Source organism: Leptinotarsa decemlineata, unplaced genomic scaffold (genome assembly GCF_025532065.1).
Source record: "Leptinotarsa decemlineata unplaced genomic scaffold, Ldec_3_MD MMD2_tig00026282_RagTag_RagTag, whole genome shotgun sequence".
In the NCBI taxonomy this organism is placed as follows: domain Eukaryota; kingdom Metazoa; phylum Arthropoda; class Insecta; order Coleoptera; family Chrysomelidae; genus Leptinotarsa; species Leptinotarsa decemlineata.
The window spans coordinates 20,848,928-20,872,735 of NW_027412668.1; the positions used below are offsets into that span (position 1 = coordinate 20,848,928).

Below are 23,808 nucleotides of genomic sequence, written 5' to 3' on the forward strand. Positions count from 1 at the left end.
ATGAATATTATCGAAATATTCATCAAAATTATCTAGAACACCGAAATAAAATGAAATATTTGACTGAAAACAGATGTAAATTATACAGTTCACAGAAATTCCGTTTCTAAACAATGATGAACCAAAGACAAAACATTTATTTTCTGAATGAAAAATTGTTTTAATGCCCATGTTACTTATATTATCGATTATGAAATCGATATTGCCTCTGACAACAATGTTTATCAAGGCTGAGACATCTCAAATTCATTCTATTTTTTTTGTGCTGTTGAAATAAAACACAATTTTTTACTCATCATCATTTATTATTTTCACATAATCGATCGATCAGCTACTTTTGGTAAATACTCAAGGGAAATAAATACTCCCAGAATTCAAATCGCCTCTGATACAGTCTTTGTTTCACAACCAGGTTTTTGCCGATATCCAAATATTTCTGACATTTTGGTGTGAAAGGTTCCCACTGCACATTTTCTAGTACTTCAGTTTTGTGTGGTGTTGGATTACTGCAACATAAAATTTCTCATTTTCTCTGTCCTAATTATTTCTGAAGTGATTCAGAAATCACAGTACATAGTCAAATAACTTCAAGATTTGTTGGTGAGATTACATGGAGGATACAGGAAAAATGAGGTTGAGTCAAAACCTTCTTGAATTGAATTACAATATACATTATATGACAATTCCCAGCTGTCTTAACTACTTCTCAGCAGTTAAGTCGGACCTCACATTATATGTATGTACAGTGAAGTCCTGAAGTAACGGATAAATTCATTTTCTACGTAATTATGAATGCAAATTGAAAATTCTGAAACAGATCAATGTTTATATATGAAAATGTATTTCTTTCATACAATCGTTAAACTGTCCTTTCAACTCTCAGAGTAATATCTAACCTTGTGAAAATTCTGAATGAAAATGGGCTGCGTGTGATACCACGTTCAAACCGGTTTTCAGTACTCTATCCTTTTTTTTAAGGACAAAGCACAAGCACTACACGAACATCCTTAAGTAGCTCTCAGTGCGATGCCTGTGCGAAAGTAGCTATTCACATTATATTTGAATCGCTGGAGATTGAATCCAGAAAGTTCTCAGGAAGTTTATTCCACAGTTCTCCAGATGAAAGAGTTCTTCAACAGTGGAGTTTAATGTGAACTGGGTTGAACTTCAAAACTATGAGCAGCCACAGTCAGTCGCGTCTTTCTAATATATACTTGTTTTGGTGGAATTAAATGTGGCAAGTCACTTGAACACTTCCTGTGAAAGTATCTATAGAAGAGAGACAAATCTCCAACCTTTCTTCACGTGATGGCACGTGATATTCGCTTTTCCAATCAGGCGGAGGGCTCTTTTTTGGATGGAATCCAGTAACTTCAGGGTATATTTGAGGGCAGAACTCCATACATGAGAACAATACTCCAAAGAAGATCTGATCTGAGCTTTATAAAGCATCAAAAGTAGCTGAGGTGTGTACAGTTTCCTGGTTCGGAACAGTCTCTCAAGCTTTTGAGGAGCAGCCTTTGCAATTCCAGCGAAATGATTGTGCCAAGACATACTGATGTCCATTTTAACCCCCAACAAACTTATCGAAGCAGAAAGCGACATCATTATATCCGGTTCGGAGACATTCATTTTCTTGAAGAAAATCGATGCCTTAGTTTTTGTGGCATTGAATTGAACCTGGTTACTCTCATCCTAATTCGAAATCACTTCTAGATCCTCATTAAGATATGCAACCTCCAGCTGCTGATGAAGATGTGCCTCCGTGTGTCCTGGAATCCAAATGTAATGACGAGACAAGTGTGCTGTCGTCAGTAAAGAAATATATTGGATTCTTGGTTTTTTCAATAAGTCGTTGATATACAATAAAAAGAGGGTTGGAGACAATATAGATATCTGGGGAACACCGGCGTTGATGGATATCGAAAGATATCCATCAACGGCCACTTGCAGGGAACGTTCTCTCAGGAAGCTGAAAAGCCTTTCACAAAAGCCTGTTACAATTGACAATATTGTTATTTGTATTGTTGCCAAAAAGTAACATCGGTAACTAATAGACTAGTTCATCATTACAGGTATTTGATTGGAGGGTTGTTTGTATGATTGAAAATAATATAATATGGATTTTGATTTCGACAGGTAAATCTAAGAAAAAAATATATTTTTGTTCATTATTACGCCTTGGTCAAAGACGAAACGGACTGGTTGAAGTTTGACGATAGTCGTGTCACTAGCTTCTGGCGATGTATTAAATTCATTCGAGCCTCTGGATACACCCTACATGTTGTTTTATGAAAGAGAGGACATTGGCAGATCAAGATCTTCCAAGATAATGTGGGGCTGCAGGTTTTTCCGAGATTTCCTGCAGCTGAAAAAGCAAATACGCCACTGGAATCAATGGAGTCGCCCCGAAGCGCCAATTGATTTTTGTTGTTGTTTTATAATTTAATGATTTGTATTTTCGAATATTTTTCCATACTTCTGGGAGATATTGCTTTTTTTTCGATAAAAAATATGAGAAACTCGCAAATAAATGAAGGTAGGGAATAACTATAATGAAAACTCTTTATAAAGATATGTTGATCAAACATAATTTTTTTTAAATACAAACTGAAAGAGAAAGCCCTCACGAAACAACTACTTTATTATGAACATTGAATTAAACAGAAATAACTTTTTTATTCAGTTTCTACTACAAACATTCGTTATGAAATTAAAACAAATATAATTCATAGAAACTATACAGAATGTGATGTAGTGAAGAGTATCGACATAAAATGTTATTTTCTTTTCCTGGGGATGAAGTCACTTATGTTTGGCTCAATGCAAATACAACTTTGTAATATTTGTCAAACCTTCGACAGTCTTCTTCAATGAATTATAATATATGATTATACAATATAAAAATATTACTGTATGAAAAAATTAAGGTACTGAATTAGTTCACGAACTGAAAAAAAAAATCAATTGGAACGAACTGAACTTCACGATATGACAGATAAAATTATAATTATTTCAATCACAGCAGAAAATGTTTTGTAAAGGATATCAGTTTGCGAGATTATGATTATGGTTGGCGTTATTCACGTGAGCTTATTCTTAAAATTTTCTTCATTATTTATACATACCATTTCTAACACAGACCTTTCGAAACTTAGATGTGAAAAAATCATGTGAGTACTTCATCAAAATATGTTTACCAGAATAATAATCGAAAGTATTTCAAAAACATAGAACATTTTCAGAAATAAATGGTCAAGAAAAATCAATGAACAAGCTATGTGATTAATAACCTCTTTGAAATCTACATATATTCATAAAAAAATCATAGTATCACACGGACACTCTCTGAAATAAAAAATCCGCTTTGATCAACACAATTATGATTGTATTCGTCACTTTCATGTTATAATATTCATTCTATTTCATTTTCTTCAATTTTCTTTCATTTTTATAACCAATTTCATTCAGTTTTCAGATTATTATAAAATCCTTCCTATAAACTTATATTTTCATATTGCATAATCCTATATAACAGTTGTCCTGAAGAAGGCAAACAATGTCGGAAGCTTGATAAATATCACAGATTTTTTTGCATTCAACCCAAACATATCTGACTGTAACTTCTCAAAAAAAAACATCATTGATGAATATTGGCCCGAGAAGCGGTTTACATTTTTTTAGAGAGATCAATTGCCATAAACATTTTATTTCCATCAACATCATTTTGGTATGAATGAGTATCGGGAAATAAAGTCAATGAAGTCTTAATAACATCAACAATTATTTAAGCTGGAAGAAATTTTCCTAGCACTGGACTTTCTCAACTTCAAATGTGCAATATTCAAAGTAAACAGTTATTTGAAACAAAATCATATTTCCTTAGCCTTTATTTTTTGTAATATTTCAACCTTCAAATGCAGAAGACTGTCATTCTCGACACATTGCGCCTACTCATAGCACATTAGTCTTGGGCCCAATCATCACTATGTGAAAAGTGGGCATCAGTTGTTGATACCAGTATTATGAGGAATTATTTCAATATCGGAAGAAGGTCATCGTCAGTAATCATATTTAGTAGAAAATAGTAATGATATTTAATCCTAATTATGTCCCCCAGAAGACAAAAATATTTATTTCTACTTGTGTGACGTTCAGAATACTGAAACAGTTGTTGAGTAATTCTGCAACAATTCATTCTCCACAATATTGAAGTTCTTACTCCAACTGTTGATTAGAAAAGAAAAGTTTCAAGTATACATCAACCTCAACGACCAGAATAGCCTGAACATCTTCATATGTTTGTATCTTTATGCAATTCTAAGTCCTCGAAGTGAAAATGACTGATTGATTTTTCTGCTCCATCACAATGTCCATGTTGATATGTCCGTGAATTATGAACGTCCTGACAAAATGACCCCGATTTCTTGAAAATGCGGTAAACTTGTTATGCAGGTTTCGATTTTCATGAATACTATGGTAGCATCTGATGTTCTCAAACAGTTTATTGCACTACTGCAACTGTCATCACCATTGAGAAAACAAATTTTCGAAATATTTAAATATTCATGAACATTGTTTTTGTGAAACACTGTTTGGAACCTTTGGTTCAGTAACGAATATTACTGGAGTTTTTTCCTAACACCAAACCGTTATACTGACACCTCGACACGTGTTTCAATCACCAAGTGATCATCTTCAAGATCTGTTTGATCTTCCTCTTGAAGATGATCACTTGGTGATCGAAACACGTGTCGAGGTGTTGAAATAACGGTTTGGTGTTGGAAAAAACTCCAGTAATATTAATTATGTTGTTATTGAAAATTATCCCACACCGTCGCCGTTAGTTATCATACTTGAAAATGTATTAATATCAAAAAACTCAGGAGGCAAGAGTTTCTTCATCTACCATCCACACATTGTACTGATGCTTTGCTTCTGGATAAATTAGATTTTCATATTTGATAGAAAATTGCTCCTATGTCATCTTAGGATTCAAAGTGGAACTACTTCAGTCATGATAAATAAGTTCTTTTGGTAGAAAATGATAACAACAATCATCTTAATTTTATCTCACGAGAGATAAAAAAAATATTTTTACTTGTGTGGTATTTAGAACACTGAAATAGTTGGGAGATGATTCCTCAAAAATTGAATTTTATTCTTCCAATATTATTTTATGTAGGTATGTCCCAATATAATGAGCGTTCTGACAAAATGAACTTTATTTTTTAGCCGTTCTTTTCAGCTGATCCTACTATAGCTATGAGGGAAACGGGAATAACTGCAAATTCAGCTATGACTTACAATACATGTGTTTACTAACGTTCTTCTCATCTACGCTGTATGATCATACAATCACCAGTCATAGCTACTTCGAAAAAGTAGGGACCAATAGTTATAGCCTAGCCATGCAAGCACCTCTTATTGTTTCTTTCACTTCGTCAATACTGCCGAAAGTTAGGTCAAATACCTTGTCTCAAGCTCCATAACGAAACATCCAAAAGAGTCAGATCAGGTGAATGTGGTGGCCATATAATAGGACCATTGTTTCCTATCCATCGTCTTGGCATAATAGTTCTGCGATGTGACGGGGTTGCATCACTTTGGAAATATTGATATTTTCTCCAAAATATTCGAAGGTTAATCTATCAACAACTCAACTAGAGTCTTCGACAAAAAGTCTAAATATAATTCCTCCGTTATAAATGCCTCAAAAAAGTCAAGGTCTGATATCTTGATGTTGAGCACACCAAGTCGAATATTGATTCGAAATTTCTCTTGGAGATTTGTAGCTCTATGTAGAGAAGAATTTTCTTATCGACTGTGATAAATAATAGTTCTGTTAAACTATCCGCTTCTCATGAATTTACAAATTTCATTTTCTTGACGATGTTGTCTGAGTAGCCATCTTCAAAATATTTTTCTCCTATCATAATCCATTGAATGCAAATGATTTTTTCGTAAGGTCTGAATTTATTTCTTATATCACGATGTGCATTATCACTCGGTATCATGAATCGAATAAATATAACTTTATTATTATTGAGAACGTCTTCTGAACTTACCCAAAACGCCAATTTCAGTATCACCACCTCTTTTAGTTACTGTACAACTCTCACTCGAGGGTTTTTTCAAATATACCATGATTCCGTAAACTCATCTCTATGCGTTAAAAATATATTTTTGATGACTGATGGTGTCCATCAGGCTACAATCTTATATACAAAGCTAGAGATCCAGTAGCATTTCTCAAACATCTCGCGTATACGAGAAGCATATTAACTTTCTCTAAGGAAAATTCATGGTTTTTCTCTGATAAATGAATACCAATCGAATGATTATTTACGTACTTGACAGTAAATTTGACAATTATACATATTCTACGAAAGAGAGGACATTGGCAGATGAAGATCTTCAGATGATGTGGTGCTGCAGGTTTTTCCGAGGTATCCTGCAACTGAAAAAGCAAATACGCCACGGAAATTAATCAAGTCGCCCGGAGCGCCAAATAAATATCGTTGTTCTTGTTTCATATACCTATTTTGTTAACTCATACGCTCACGTTAAACGAAACAATTCATTTCAGTACTGTCATCAATTTTTCCTTTGTATTTTTTTTGCCGGAAAACATCAGTAACAAAACATTTATGTACAGTTGTTCCAAATATATACAAAACTCCTGAAATACATGGACATTTACCTCTGCTTGCAAGGTTTCAAAAAATGTATTTTGAGTTCTACCTTTTTGAGACTACACAAATATTGATGTTGTTTTTTTGGAGACGACAAACGTCGGGAAACACATGTATTGTAGTACATAGCTGAATTTGTTATTAGGTATATTGGCTACCAAAATCGATGAAAATAACTAGGAGTCCGGGTTTGAAAAATAAAGTTCATGATGAAACGTCGCATTGAAAATTGATCCATATCAGATCATAACAAATATGGAATAGTATTGAAAGTCCTTCTGGCTATTTTCGTATCATTAAAAAAAAAACAAAATTCGACAATTCCAGTTTTCAGCGAATATTTCAAAAATAACTACTGATATTTCAGATCAGGAAAGAGGATACTCTAGTTGCCCGAAAGAAAAAACTTTTGTCTAATTCACCCAACCTGGTAGATCTAACTGTTTTCGAGAAAGCAATGGGATCAGCTGAAGAAACGGCCTGTACAGGGTGAGTCAACAAGATTCCCTCGCTCCTTTGCTATCTGGGAAAACAATTTTTCGAATTACTCAGTCATGTCGATAAATACCATTTTCTTAAATTATTTTCTCGCATACTGGGTGATTCAGCCGAGAGTGGCCAACCAAAGTTTTTTTTTAAATGGAACACCCAGTATATGAATACGTCATTCGATTCCATATTTTTTTAGCTCTCAAGTTATTCCAGTAAAACCTATTTTGCAAATAATATTTTTTTAATTTACCACCCGCATGTCTTCAGCATTTAAGTGGATTTTTTTAGGAATAGTTAGTCAACATCACTAATAAAAATAATAAATAATTTTGGGAGTCTCAACTTTCGGAGACAATATATAGGGTGCGAGAAAATAATTTCAAAAGAAAGTATTCATCGATATAACTGCAAAAAAATTGAGCAGTTCAGAAAATTGTTTCCTCTGATAGCAATGGGCAGAGGGAATATTGTTGCCCCACCCTGTATAATGTATCAAGCTCTTTTTGGTATTCATGTCAACTTCACGTCGTATAGTCATAGGAACGAAAAAATAATAAAAGGTGTTATTAATGAACACGTTCTTTATCCTCACTATTCACACTGAAAAAGAAATGGCGAAACATCACAATACTCACCCAGTTCTAGCAAAATTTGCATACATTGTTGTGAGCTTTTCAACCATATCTACTTCCGGTTTAGGTGAATCTTTACCAAAGAGTGGAAAATTCACCGAGTCGTAGAGTAGATACATCAGATCATCAAGATGGACAACTAAAAATGTGAAATAAATATTAATAGGCCTATTTTCAACAAATGAAGTAATGATTTGACTAAACATTTTTCTCGTACATTATCATTCTGATAGTTTTCTTTGAGCGCTTCTGAAGTCATCAGGAGATTACTTTGATAAGTTCATACATTCTGGGAATGTTTTCATTTAACAATATGAATTTTGTTGATGATATCCAATCCAATGTCATTCGCGGGATAGTTCAACAAAAATCACCGAAATGATAAAAACACTTTTTATTAGTTACAAGAAACAACTGGTGTGACGGAAAAGGGAACAGTAGACACAAACAAATGATGACAATTGAATACATACGTTCATGAAATATTTTAAATACTGAAATTCTATTTGTTTACATCAGAAATGAATGGAAATGTTATCGAAGGAATGGAAAACCTACTTAGTTGAAAATTACATTTTCTATTCTATAAAATATTTCTTCAATTTTGTTTCTATACCAGTTACTTTCGTATTGATAATGACAATTTATTGTCCTGAACAAGTTCATTATAATATACTTTTACAAACATCTAATTTGATTTTTGTAAGTGAAAGTACTTGATTTTAGATGTTTCTAATTTATAAAACAATCATGATTGGAAAATTTGATCTGGAATATGATTGTTTCATTTAATTTTCAATCTAGTGTATGAATGAAGAATTCTCATCCTAATGAAAAGATGATATGTCTATACATTCACTGGGTTTATAAAGGTTATGATGTTATGAATTTATTTTTTTTGCAATATAGGAACAAGATACTGCATTGATTCACAAAAAATTGTGAATCAATGAATGAATCAATGCAAAATATTTATATATACATATCACAGATACGTGTTCGACTTATTTGACGATATTTTTTTCTCATTCCCTCAATATGTTCCGATCACGGTTAATTTTGATCGATATTTAATCCTAAAATTTCAACTTCAGTTGAATATCTGAATAATTTTCCATTTCTTCTCGAAAGCAGAAAATTTTAATACGGATATGACCTAGTGAACAATGAAATTAGTTACCCCATGAAATGTTATCTGGCTTAGGAAGATATAAGTTGCTGTATCGTCCTTGGAATGTGAAACAGTAGTAGTAAACAGGTTTTCTTCCACATCGAGCTATCAGTTTTGCTGCACGGTTGTTGAAGAAACCTACAATCGGGTCTGAATATGCCTAAAAATTTAACAGGTCAAAGGACATATTTCTCAAATTTTCTTTACGTATAATTTCTTCAATAATGAATAGATTTTGATCGAATTTCCTTTTAGATTTCTAATAAACATATCAGAAAATTGGAAAATAATGAAAGTTGTCTCTGAGAATAAAATCTCATGCATGAAATCTGGTGTTCCACTGTAACAAATCAAATACGTGGTTTATGGTATTGGATCTTACATTTTGAACTTTTGGGCTTCAGTTTCATCTGATTGTTAAATGGGATATTATCAAATAGTGGCAAGAATAATGTTTGAATCCTGAACAAAGTTTCATCATTTTGATTTGAGCATGTGAGTAATATACTTGTGATGCACTAATTGGAACCTTTGGTGTAGTAACGAATATTACTGGAGTTTTATCCAACACCAAACCATCACCACGACATATGTTTCGAACACTAAATGATCATCTTCAAGAGCAAGATTGAACTGTTCAATGTTACTCTTGAAGATGATCACTTGGTGATCGAAACACGTGTTGAGGTGTTAGAAATAATGATTTGGTGTTGGGATAAAACTCCAATAATATTCATGTGATTACTATGTTCTATATATTTCAATTTCTTATCAAACTCACAACTATCTAGCGCGCCAATTATATTTCTCACCAGTTATGATTTTCAGAATAGCGCAGAGTGTCAATGTAGAATGCGCTTGGTATCACCTCTTAAATCTTATGGTGATCTGGGTTAAATTTTCATTCGGAAATATCCACTAATACGAAAGGGGTATCTTGTGAAACATCATTTTCAAGCTCCTGACGAATACTTCACAACCCTAGAAGAATATGAAGTCAATATCTTCATGTACTACAAAATGGCGGAAAATTTAGTAATTTCCAGAAGACAAATATATTAATATCGATATATCTAGAAATATTAATTTTTATCCGCCATATGGCAATTCCAACAACCCCATGTTAACTTATTTTTTGTTTCTAAAAACGACAAAAAATGTCAGTACACCTATGAACATCATTGTTCAGTTAGAATATTCTCATTTAGTTTTCGGTTTCACTAGTAGAAAGGTACCACGTTAACAATCTCTAAAATGGTCAATTCTCGTCCGTTGGAAGAAACAATTGAGGCGATTTTTATTTACGGTGCGACGCGTAACTTTCATGAGACCGAAAGGATTTTCAATGAACGTTTTCCGTATCGTCCTAACTGTAGAAAATATTTGAGGAAACTGAATTCACAACTACCGGTAATGTACATAACAAAAAGCCCCCAGGTCATCCGTTCATTCCGGAAGAACATCAAGTGCAAATAATTAGTGAGATAGTAGTAAATCCTGAACAGTCTACTTATTCGTCGCGAAAGTTTGTGAGGTGTCTCCTTCTACTGTGTGGAGAATTTTGAAGAAAAGTAGGTATCCTCCATACAAAATTGGAATGGTACACTAATTAACTGAAGATGACCCTGATCGAAGAGCAGAATTCGGCGAAATTATGACGGAAACCATTGCAAGGCATCCTACCTATCTCCACAATATTTGTTTTTAGTGACGAATGTACTTTTTTTTTGAAACGGCAATGTTCACAGACAAAATTTCTGTCATTGAAGTGACACCAACCCTCACGTTTTCCGGGAAACACAAACCCAATATCCAGAAAAAATCAACGTTTGGGCAGGAATATTGGTAAACTATATTGAAGGACCCCTATTTAACAGAGAACTGTATTTGAATATGCTGTTTACTGTTTACCCTCTCATCACTGAAATCGTCGAAGCGAATCCTAATGAATTCGATATGGATATTGTGTTCCAACAAGATGAAACACCACCGCATCACTCCAGACAAGTAAGAAACTATTTAGATACTACTTTTCCCGGTCGTTGGATTGGCCGTCGATATCCTACAGAATTGCCAGCCCGCTCGCCAGATTTGACACGTTAGGATTTTTTAATGGGTATATTTGAAGCGAAACGTGTACGAAACTGAACCTGCTTCAATATTGGATGTACGGCAGAGAATAATAAATATTTGTAGAGATATTGACGTTACTGTATGAAATATCGGATAGGCTGTTCATATGTCAAGAAGTTCAAGGCAATCATTTCGAGCATCTTCTGAACTGATCTCAAGATTATTACCTCATATTATGTAGTTAAATATTAATGTATTCAGGCAATTATTTGAAGTTCCGCCATTTTGTAGTAGTTAAAAATATTGACATTATATTCTAGGGTTGCGAAGCATATGTCAGGAGCTTCAAAAAGATGTGTCACAAGACCTCCCTTTCCATTCAATATTTTTTCCAGATGGCGCCCAGTCGCCATCTTGAAAGTTTCATCTGTCAATTTCACTTCAAAATAAAGTATTCATGCATTTATTTCATAATCCCAAATTTCAATTTTTTGAATTGATTCGTTCAAGCAATAAAAGGGGGGGCATTAAAGAAAAGCACTATATTATACTTTCATATAAACATTATATTACACGAAAGGAAAATACTTCTCAATAAATACTGAATTATACAAAAAACACTTTTCTCTATTCAGTTTGTATTCCAAACATTGATTATGGAATTTAATCAAAAATCATCTACAGAATTATCACACAATAAAGTGAATGAAAGAGTAAAGATTCACTCACATGGAACCCTGTCATCCTCACTAGTAGACATACGATGTTTCGACGTAACACGCTTGCCTTATCGCCTCTTCAGCACCAAATATGAATAACATTATAAGAAGAAACACTAAATTAATTTATAGAATTTCGACTTTATGTGACGAATGAGTTTGATCTACTCATGTCATCGATAACAGTACGTAATGACATTCATTCGCTTATTTGATTGAATCCCAGCTATAGCAATTCCGTTTGAATTGAAACGGGTATATTTTGAGAAGAGATTGATTTTTGGGAGAGAAAGGTTTTGGCTTTCTACTTTTTCATCTTCATACAAAAAAAGTGGAAATCCTCCAAAGAAAGGAAGGAAACAATCAATCAAAACACATGTTTTGTAGTTACTATGGCAACATCAACACAAACGTGAAATCTTATGATATAAGCTAACGTAACCAAACCTGAGCTCATATAACCTAAACTGGAATAACCTGACCTAACCTAACCAAAATAGGCTGCTGTTATATTTATTGAGAAGTTGAGATATTTAGAACATGGTTTCCTGAAAATTATTGAACCGAAATTTAATCAAGTCACCAGCAAATATACAGTAGAATATGATGTTGAATGGTATAATGAATATGAGAAAAGTAAATATTCAAATATAGAGTGAAGGCAAAGAGTAGAGACTAAATTTTTTGAATAAATGTAAAAAGTTCAGTTGGTAATGATGTATGGAATATTAATTTTTCGGGAAAGAAAGGTTTCGACTTTCTACTTCTCTATCTTTATAGAAAAAAAAGCTCTGGCAATCTTTCAAAGAAAAGAAGAAGGCAATTCATTTCAAAATAAACTCTTCACAAAAATATGTAGATCATGCAAAGGAAAAGTGGATGAAAAATACTTCCATATGAACATTGAAATATACAAAATCACATTTTTCTTATTCAGTTTGTACTCCAAATTTTCGTTTGGAATACGCTACAGAATATATTATATGAAAAAGGTGAAATTTCACTTGAATGGAACACTGTCATCACCGTGAGAAAACACGGCTTGTACTTTGATTTTGGGAGCACTGCTTCACCAAACGCACATTACCAATTGCATCACTTTTGGCAACAGTGAAGCAATATGCTTTTTTTTTCTTGATTTCGCACAATCAACATCTTATATAAGAGCCAAAGGTACCACTCACAAAAATGAGTACGTAGAGTGGCCTACACCAAGTTCTTGGTTCGTCACTCCTTATTCACAGTGGAGGGGGAAGTGAACAACTGTTCGCCATTTTATTAGTTTAATCCCAGCAGTTGGGATGAGTTATTTGCTGATTGCAGCTGCTATTGTTGTAATATATGAGTTTCGGGGTTTTATAAGAAAGACGAAGAGAAGATCGCAATGAACCAAGCAGTGGATTCGTGAGAAAGAAGTGGTCTCACCTCAATCTCTGATATCATCTTGATGAAAACAGTGCGAAAGAGAACACCAATCATTCAACAATGACCGAAACAGAATTCAATTATTTATTGGATTTTCCACATATCAAAAAAACTCAAATGACAAAGTCGATATCGGTCGAACACCGCCTCGTTTCTACACTTTGCTACCTAGCTACTGGAAAAACTTGGAGGACTTGAAGTTTTCATGCGCCATATCATCACAAGCACTGGAGAAAATGGTAAACATCGGTTTCCCTCCCCCACACACAGACGAAATTGGTGCGCCCTGCCTGTGAACCCAACAAATGTTTTCCAACCCGATGGAACACCAAGTTCGTGAGAAATTGTGGTGATTTTGGTTCGTTAAACACCACACACATGGGAACAAATGACGAACATGGTTCGTGCGAGCCAAGTTTGGCGAACCAGATTCCCATGTGTGTAAGCCGCTTGATTCTCTCATGCCTTTTCGGATGCGCCATTATTGCTAATTGCTTTAATGAATGCATGCATTTGAACAAATGATTCTGACTCTTTATTTATCCTCAACACTGGAATTTTCTATAGGTGAGGAAGCACAATTCCGTTATCTGTGACTATTACCTTCTGCTTTTTCATCCACCCATAATAATAAGCATTTTTCGATGTTTGCGGTATCAACCGCGATTCTGCTTTAGTACTCAGATAATCAATTTTAGAACTCATTTTGAAGCAAAATGCAACTTCAAAATAATACTCTTCATTAGCCGTACGACCCTGCGGCAAGAACTCCTGCTGCACTTCTGATGGCCTTGACTCTCTTGGGCTCTTCTCTTGGGACGATTGCACTTTGATTTCGATGTCATATCCATATACCCATAATACGTGATCAAATCTGGATCGGCGTTAACGTCATTAAACAATTTCTGAGCGATGCTCATGCAATGGTTTTTTTTATCAAAATTCGGCAAATGGAACTAACTTTACTGCCACACGCTTCACACCTTTCGAAAAAACTGCATGGCACTTTTCTAACATTTCCATCGGTTGTTGATGTGCTGGGGCGTTAGGGGGAGCGTCGTCATTCACATCTTCTCGGCCTTCTTTGAAAACTTGTACCACTTGTGAACATTTCTCTGACTCAGAGTACGATCACCGTATGCCACTGTTAACATTCCAAGTGTTTTTGAGCACTCACAAACAAAATTGACATGCTAAACAGCTGAAACTGTGAACATGTATTCGAGACGAGTATAGAAACATGAAAAAATAAAAAATCAATAACCGGAAGTACGTAGCCTGCGAAATTTGAACATTCACATTATTTTTTGAACAGACCTCTTACTATTGCGGAATATCTTAATAGAAAGTCATCTATATGATAAAACAATAGTATGTGGTTATATTCTGAAAATAAACATGTACTTATTTGGAGTTTTTGAAAAAAAGTTTCTCGAAAATATTGACCAACAAAAGTAACGAACTGTGTGAAAATGTCACAGTAAATATGTGTTGGTGAAATCATAAGAAAAATTGAAGTGTCAGTTGTATTTTTTACTATGTATACATACTCTTGTTAAATTTTCGACTTGGGATCGATCTATAGGTTTGTCGTGAAAGTAAAAACTTTTCACGTATCTGCTGATATATCTAGATCGACTGGTGTTTCTTTCGTATAGGAATACAATGGGGGCTACCCTCTCGAATTCTTCATTAAGTTCTCGAGTGAGAGAGGCATTGTTGATATCCACTGGAAAGAACAAGTAATTTGTGTGAATATACGGAAGAAACAAAAAATAACAATAAAATACTGATAAACTATTATTCGAAATCATGTGATGCATTCAATGAGTAAACAAATCATTAGTGTAGAAAAATTAACAAGATTTTTTCTGATTGATTCAGCCGTTACTTGATGAAGATCCATAGTAATTTCACAAACTACACCTGAACGATTTGAACTTTATTGAAAAAATATATCACAACATGTTTCGCTAAACATTAGCTTTTTCAAGTGATTAGGTGTAGTTTGCGAAATAACAAGGTTTTGATTACCATCATAGTATAGCCTATACGAAGTCAATTCGAACAGCTAAATAAAAGAATTAAGTACTGGAGTAATTTACTAGTCAATACCATTTAAAACCTCCCACATAGAAATAATAATTGAACCTCGTATGAATTTCCACGCCGCCCATGCCATACAAAGAAACTGCCGACGTTCGGTAACTATTTTGTTTCTATGCCATTCGAATTGACTTCGTACATACTATATATATTTATATGCCTGAGTGATATTCTCTACTAATCCAATTCACTTGAAATTGAATTCGAGAATTTCGCATAATCAGACTGAATACTCAGTTTATGCAAAAACATCACTGGTTGTAATAAATATATTCAATATCGATGAAATTGACATACTTTATTATATTTTATATTGATTAGTAAGATTTTTAAAACAAACTCCTCGATAATTGACCAGAGAAGAACTTATTGTTCTCTTTCAAATAATAAGGATGAGAGAAAATTGAAAACAAACCAACGAATATCATTAAAACCGTCTCAGTACAATAACCATGAGATAATTATTATTCTAGTTGAGCCGTTCAATTTTTACTATGGAAAAGCTTCTCTCAGTAATAGACATATTTATTTTTTTGCAAAATTTCTATTGATATCGGTAAGATTACTTCTTCCCGAATTTTCTTATTATTCAATTAATCAGAATGAGTAATTCAGAAAAATTCTGCAAGAATCACTTGAAAAAAAATTGTTTTAATAATCTTTTACCGTCACCTGAATCTCTTCAAAACACATATGGTAACTGACTTTTAATATTTGTGTTACATTGGCTTAACTCACGAAGTGCATTATTTCCTAATTCATCTTTGGTTTGACCAACCAAGAAAGGTACTTCCTGGAAATGTCCTTCCATAATGAGCTTGAAGGGATTTTCTGATAAGAATCTACTCTGTCCAAAGTCACCCTCAATCACTGGTCCCCACACAATACTAGGATCAATGCCAAATTCCTGTAATCAATAAAAGCATTGAGGCTTTCAAGTTACTTATGGTCAAAGACGATTGAAAATTATTCATTATGACTGGATTCCATATTTTATGCTAGTTTTTTTTCAATATACTTCAAAGAAAATTTAAATCTATACCGTTTAAATGTGGTAGTGATAAACGACTTGTTTATTCATAACTTCTGAAAAGTATGTCAAATTGTAATATTCATATTACCAATATCTGATAGTTAGTTAAAAATAAAAATGGAATTCCCAACTTACTGAAAGGAAAGAATATCCTCATAATGAAAAATATATGAATACTACTCATAAAATGGTGTAGAATAATATAAAGATATTTTTGTGTGGTAGAAATAGCAACTTGAATCAATGAAGAAATGTAAAAAAAGTTTCTAAATTTGAAGAAAACGTAAAACCAATGACTCGGTTCTGATTTGCGAGATGGAAAAAAATTATATTCAATTATAAAATAATATATATTATGTATTTATAAGAAATAATTCTTTGTGATGAAAAATGTGTCGAATAATTGTGGAATACTAATAAATGCATCAACATTGAAAATTTAACAATTTAATTTTTTATCGTATCGAATTCTTGTTTGAGGTCTTGTTCCAAATATATAGTAAGAAAATTGCTAAAATATATTTAACTAAATAGCGAGGAAAGCTGACTCTATATAGCAATATCATTGATAATTTGGAAAATAATCAATCGTCAGTCTGGTATCCACTAATCAAGAAATAGGTTACGTTAGGTTAGGTCCAAAGTGAGTGGATCTATTCGATCCTCCACCGCAAACCGCAAGGGTTTATTGTGGCTCACACCTAATCACACTCGACCAAATGAACCCAGCTTCTTAACGAAGCCGATTTGTATGGTGAGTTGTCTTTCTGGTCACATGGTAAGTGTACAGCTCTGCCAAAATCTAAAAACCTGATTCGGTCCCCAGCAGGGCAGGCACAAAGTATGTGCTCCGCTGTTTCATCATTTTCCAAACAGAGGCGACACACACTGTCTTCCGACAGTCCGAGTGTCTGCATATGATGATTCAAATGACAGTGACCTGTGAGAGTGAGTCAACTCTGGAAGATTCTGCCAGAAGTCCATGAATTTTCTTGCCATTAAGAGATACAGCAGTAATTGAAATGTATGTAATTTCAAAAATTGAGATTGAAGCTGATTTATGATAACATATTGCCTATTGTCTTTTATTCAAAGGATTAGATGCTGTAAATCAGTAAGTATCGACCTCGAAATTCAGGAATTGTGACATCGTGAAGAATTTCATGTGAAATTTTACAAATTGATCATGGTAAACAATAATTAGAAAATTGAAACATCAAATTTTATTTTATACCCCAGATATTTGAACGTACCCTGAAATCTTCCAAAGTTTCTCCTATCCTCTGAGCAGGTACGGTTTTCAAGCAATTCACGATATTTTCTGATGTATCATCAGGACATCCAACCAGTCGTGCCTGTTTCTTGGACAATTCAAGAAGATTTCTTGGAACTTGCCAAACTGTTAATGCATACCCACTCATAGATGCTGCTTTGTGGAACAAACCTGTAAGCAAATCATTTCAATTTCCATGTTTTTTCAAGATTCGAATAACATAATTTTCAATACTCATCAGAAAATTATAGAAAATTCGTTGTTTTCCTGAGCAATAATTTTCACTTATGGGAAACATATTTCCAATTAATTATTGGAATTTTTGTTCATCAATAGTTTCCACTACAGAAAATAAATTAAAATATACAGTTCTCACTTAATGAAATAGTTAGTGATATATTTATTTATCCTGGATTCAGATAGGTATTTCGTTTCATAACATCACCCCTTGTCTCATCACAGCGGCAAATGTAGATATATTTTGAATAGCGAAATGTTGGACGAGGTGAAATGAGGATGATGTACGCAGTGGACGCCCCAAAGAGGCTGTCACCGACTTCGGATGACCACAAAGTTGATCGAGATAGCTGAGGCTCTGAAGATATCGAATGAATGTGTTGGACATATCGTGCTGAATATTAGGGTATGCGAAAGTTCTGTTCAAAGTGGGTGTCGCGCGAGCTCACAATCGACCAAAACCAACAACGAATTGATGATCCTGAGCAGTGTTTGAAGCTGTTCCACAATGAAAAATACGAATTCATGCATCGATTGATGAAACATGGCTCCATCATTCCTCACCAGAATCAAAAGTTCGTCATCTGAGTGGACTACACATGAGTAACCGAGCCAGCTGGCAAGTATTTTGGTATATGCATGGTTTATTCACATTTCGAAAAAAAAAGTCATCAACAACAACTATTATATAGCGTTATTGGAACGTTGATAAACAAAGTGCTGTCAATTCTCAGATATCCAGATCTGCCCTTGTGATTTTTTCTCTGTTTTCAGACCTCATGTGAATGCTCGCTGAAAAGAAATTCAACACCGATGAAGGGAATCATAGAAACTGAGGCCTATTTTGAAACTAAAGACATATCGTCTATAAAAATGAAATCGAAAAATGGTATGACTATTGTATCACCTTATATTGGAAAATAAAATTAAATTGACGAAACAATTGAAAAACTTTCAAAGAACAACTATAACTTTGGAAGTATCCCATACATTTTTAATGATGGAGAGGTGGAAAGACAAAATCTTTTTTCGATGAAACTAATCTACCTCGTGAATACTCCATTTTCAATATGAGAATTGTTTTTTGAAAGTGGTGAATTATTTTTTTGCTGGAAGTTTACCCTTCAACATCTGCTCCTACAAAAACGCTATCAATGGGATCAAAAAAAGAATCAATTCACGAATATCAAGGATAAACGAGGCTCGCCAAGACTATCCAATACAAACCCAAACTTCGGCATCGACCACTTAACGAAAATCGAACTCTATATTGCACTGCAGTTTTCACTGCGAAGCAATTAAATTAAATTTTGTTCTAACATCGCTGTTTTCATCTGTCACGGTCTTGTCAAAGGTGCCAGGCTCAACTACTGAACTGCTCTGAAAAGAACAAGCATGAAAATGGTGGCCATATCAGATTCTTTTCCCCCTATGAAGACGCCATATGAAGAATCGACAGAGGACTCAATCCACGAATATTAAATATAGACGAGACTGTCCAAAGCGATTGGTCACAAAGCCAAGCTTTGACACCGACCGTCCACTGTAGCTTCCACTGCAAGACAACTAGATAAACTTGCGATCCAGCACCAGACAGCGCCATTTCGACCCGACAAGATGTCAGAATGGTGACTGGGCTCCACATGGAAGATTCTCCATTTCGAGAATTCGAGAACATAGAATCCTTAAGGTTATTTCAAGGTTATACATATATATATATATATATATATATATATATATATATATATATATATATATGTGTATATATATATATATATGTGTATATATATATATATATATATATATATATATATATATATATATATATATATATATATATATATATGTAAATTGCGAGCGTTTTCGACAGCTGGTCGTGCTGTCATCCTCTAGGCCCTACTACTGAACGTGCCATCCTGTTGTGTGTCCTTTTATACGGTCCAAACGCCTCAATACAGGTACTTCAGGCACTTTAGGTGAACTTGCCTGAATTTGGATTACATCAGGTACTATTCTTTGTGTTGGATCTTCTCTAGGTTTATTGTTTCTAGGAGTATGTCTTGATTTGTTTAATATATTGAATGTTAGGTCTTGTTGTGTTTTGATTTGTACTTGTTCCTCGATGAGTGATTTATGACTGTTAAATTTATGGATGTTTAAGTTTTCCCAAATGTCCATGCGGTTTCCCTTATTGACTTGTATTATGAGTTTTATGTTCTCTGGTGGGGGGAAATTATGTTTGTTTTGTATGGCGTGTGTTGCGAGGTTTGATTTATATACTATTTGGTTTATGTATGCCTTTTTGTGCTCATCGTACCTTTGGATCAGTTTTTTTTTGGTTAAGCCGATATAAAATTTGTTGCAGTCCGAGCATTGTATACTGTATATCCCGTTTTGGTTTTTGTCTTCTTCTTTTTCATAGCTGTTTATTTTTTGTGTTATTTTCGTGTTTGGCTTGTATGTGATGTTGATGTTTAATGGCTTGAAGATGTTTGTTAGTTTTTTGGTTTAGTGTCCTACGTACGTAAATGCTGTCCATCGTTGTGTTGTTTTATCTGTTGGGGTGGCTTGATCCTTGTTCTGTATTTTTTGTTTGATTCTGTTTTCTAATTTATCTATTGTCTTTTGGGTGTATCCGTTTTCGTTCGCTATTTGGTATATGATTTTCCGTTCTTTGTTTCGGGCTTCATTGCTGATTGGTATCCTCAACATTCTATATATTAATGCGTTATAGGCAGCCATTTTTTGTAATGGTGGATGTTTTCAACTTGCGGGTATGGTGGAGCTTGTTTGTGTAGGTTTCCTGTATATTGCCATTTCAAATCGATTGGGATTGATTTCGATAATCTTAGTGATTAGAGGGGAATAGTATTCTTCGCCATATCCGAATGAAATTTTCTTATTGAATTTCGTTCGATGAATGGCGTTCATTTCCCAATAACCCTGCCCAAACGATGATTTACCATCAGGTATATCAAGTATGAGTTTCTCCAATGACGTGGGGGTTGGTGTCACTCCATTATTGAAAATTCTGCCTCTGAACATTACTGTTGGGAAAAAACTATATAAAAATACATATAACACTACCTTGCAGTGTTTCTAGCAGTGTTGGTAGAATTATGTTCTTCGATCAGGATCATCTTCAACAAACTGAAGTAGATTTTGTATGTATGATACTTATTCCATTTCTAAAGTTTCCATATAGTAAAAGCACAAACCTTGCGAATGAGGAAATAGATTGTACGAACAAAAAAATGAATGACAATATTCTAAATGTACAATGATATACGCAGAAGGTAACAAATATTTGTAGAACTATCGACGTTACTATTCAGGTTATTATAGAATACACTGCATTTTTTTATTGAAAATATTATTAACTTAATCTCTTTGTATTTGTTAGAAGTTTCTACTTCATGTGGTACAAGATTCTCTTTGAAATTTTTGTCTTTTGATTTCACTCTAGAACATAGTTTTTCTGCATCAATTTTATTATCTCGAATTTTGATTTTCTGAATCGACCTGTATGAAAAATGAAATAGTGGAAGGACATCGAAAAACAGTTCTGTATAACTTACCTCGTGACATGGGAGACACCATATGCATAACTACACTGCTACCTCCAGCACTATATCCTGTAATTGTTACAGAATTTGGATCGCCTCCGAAATCTTCAATATTATTTTTGACCCATTTCAATAATTCTACTTGATCTTTGAGACCATTGTTACCGGGTGCATATTTGTCTCCAGTACTCAAAAAACCTGAAAGATGTTTACCATTTATTCATTATTTATAAAGTTTCTCACTTTAAAATGATCGTATACCTCACAAGGACGTCCCCCTCTTGTTAGATGGATTATAGTAAATATTTTGTTATAGAAATGAAGGAAGAGCTAATAATGATCATAGTAACAAAAATAATGATGATGCTAATAATAATAATATCTCATTAAATGTCTGTTTATGAAAGGCAATACGGCTCCAAAAAGCAAAGATGAGTTGGATTCTGGGTATGGGGACTGTACACCATCATTTACTGAAGTGATCTAGCCCAAAGCGACTTCTTTTTGTTCCTTCATCTAAGAATTGCGCTCGGAGGACAGATATTTTAGTCAAATAAAGAAGCAATCACCTGCGTGAACAATTGTTTTGCAGAGAAAAACGGGGCTACAGACGTGTTACAGAGATGGGAGCATCGCTGGGAAATGTGAATAAAGTTGAAAGGAAACTACTTTGAAAAATAAAACGAAATCTTTATGTCTATCAGATGACTTTTATCTTTGTTAGATCGGAAGTAATATTGAAGAGAGTTGCTCCGTGGCTTGATGAAGTTAGCGATGTTTCGAAGCTGATATTCATATTAAGTATGTCCGTTTCATCATACGTTACATAATCTCTCCAACGTTAACCGCATAAGCGACGAGCACAGGTTTTCTGTAATCTTTTCAATCTATTTCTGTCATGTTTCGAAAGAGAAGCACCAAAACCATAGAGATAATACGAGAGACCGACCTCCGAATCATGAGATGTCAATTGATTTTGATATTTGGGCGATGAAGAGCCGATAAGGCAAGTGTCTTACGGTGAAACATCGTATGGCTAGCAGTAAGAATGACAGCATTCCATGTAAGTGAAATTTCACTTCCTTCATAATGTTATTGTGTAGGAATCCTATAAATGATATCTGATTCGATTCCACTATGAATGTCCTGAACACAAACGGAATAGGAAAAAGTGTTGTTACTTCTTTGATTGACGACTTGTTTATTTTATGGAAATTCATATCCACTGAGGATGCACTATAAAAACACACTTTTGTCTTTTTTCCACGATAGTTTTATATTTGTTGAAAAGTTTCGGTCTTTCCACCATTTTCAAAAATGGCGTAATGACCGAAACTAGTCAACAAATATAAAACTATCGTGAAAAATAGACGAAAGTGTGTTTTTATAGTGTATCCTCAGTGAAAAGTGTAGCTGTTTCGAGAGGGCTTTTTCTTTCTAATCATTTTTATACAGAATTAATTTTATTGAAATTGATTGCTTTTTTCCTTTCTTTGGCAGATTTCCACATTTTTTGTATCAAGATGGATATGTAGAAGGCCAACAACTTTCTTTCCAAAAAGGAAATATGATTGAAGTGAAATAATACCGCTCAAATATAGAAACTTTTTTTCACTCACCTAATGATGCCACCCTGTAGTTGAAAGTTACGAGAACGATGTCTTGATCCATGAAGTAATTTGGACCTAGTCGAGTACTGATAGATCCTCCATTGAAAAATCTTCCACTAGGTATATGGATGATTACAGGGCGTTTAGGATTTTTACCTGTAGTTGGCAGCTGAAAATATATATAATATTCAGTTTTTGTCTGCTTGAAATATGAATAAACTAACGTGATGACATTATCACATACATTTTTTCTATGACTTAGAACTTCAAACAACACAAATGCACGAATTTTTTGCATCCAAGTGTTGCCTACCTAACCTTGCTAGAAACACGTGACTTCGGTTTGCATATTTTATTGAGTGCTTCGTCCATGAGTTTTCTCTACTTTTGATTATATCAAATCCACTCGCAAAATCATCATCTATATTGAATACTAGATTTGAATGTCAGACAGGTAGCGGAAGCTGCCTTGTGGTGACTTCAGTGAAATCTCTAACCCAAGATGACCTGAACGAAATCACAAAGTGAAGCTGGCTTCTGTTGATGACTCCGTTCATTTGTGTTGTTCCTATAACCAAGTGTTGCCTAACCTTGCACTTGGTTATACCGTATTGATGACATCTAATGAGCTGGAAACACGTGATTTCATATTTTATCATTTCGTGATAGCAACATAAACTTATTTCCTGGAGCTCCAACCCGCCTAAGGTCGAAATACAGTTGGGTATGAGTGAAGCTATGATATAACTGACCGATACTTGATGAAAATCCATTAT

The 23,808-nt window shown here is 34.0% G+C and overlaps 1 protein-coding gene across 1 annotated transcript in view; it reads right to left on the minus strand.

Annotated features, from left to right (window-relative positions):
* Positions 1-280: 280 nt before the first annotated feature.
* Positions 281-23,808, minus strand: part of LOC111509262 (esterase E4) — a 61,540-nt gene continuing 38,012 nt past the window's right edge. The window contains exons 3-10 of the mRNA XM_074180020.1: positions 23,042-23,201; positions 21,435-21,620; positions 17,600-17,790; positions 16,052-16,220; positions 14,758-14,936; positions 9,000-9,150; positions 7,823-7,958; positions 281-506 (exon numbers count right to left, since the gene is read on the minus strand). Coding sequence (XP_074036121.1) covers positions 332-506; positions 7,823-7,958; positions 9,000-9,150; positions 14,758-14,936; positions 16,052-16,220; positions 17,600-17,790; positions 21,435-21,620; positions 23,042-23,201 — 1,347 coding nt within the window. The 3' untranslated portion in view covers positions 281-331. The remainder of the gene's footprint in view (positions 507-7,822; positions 7,959-8,999; positions 9,151-14,757; positions 14,937-16,051; positions 16,221-17,599; positions 17,791-21,434; positions 21,621-23,041; positions 23,202-23,808) is intronic.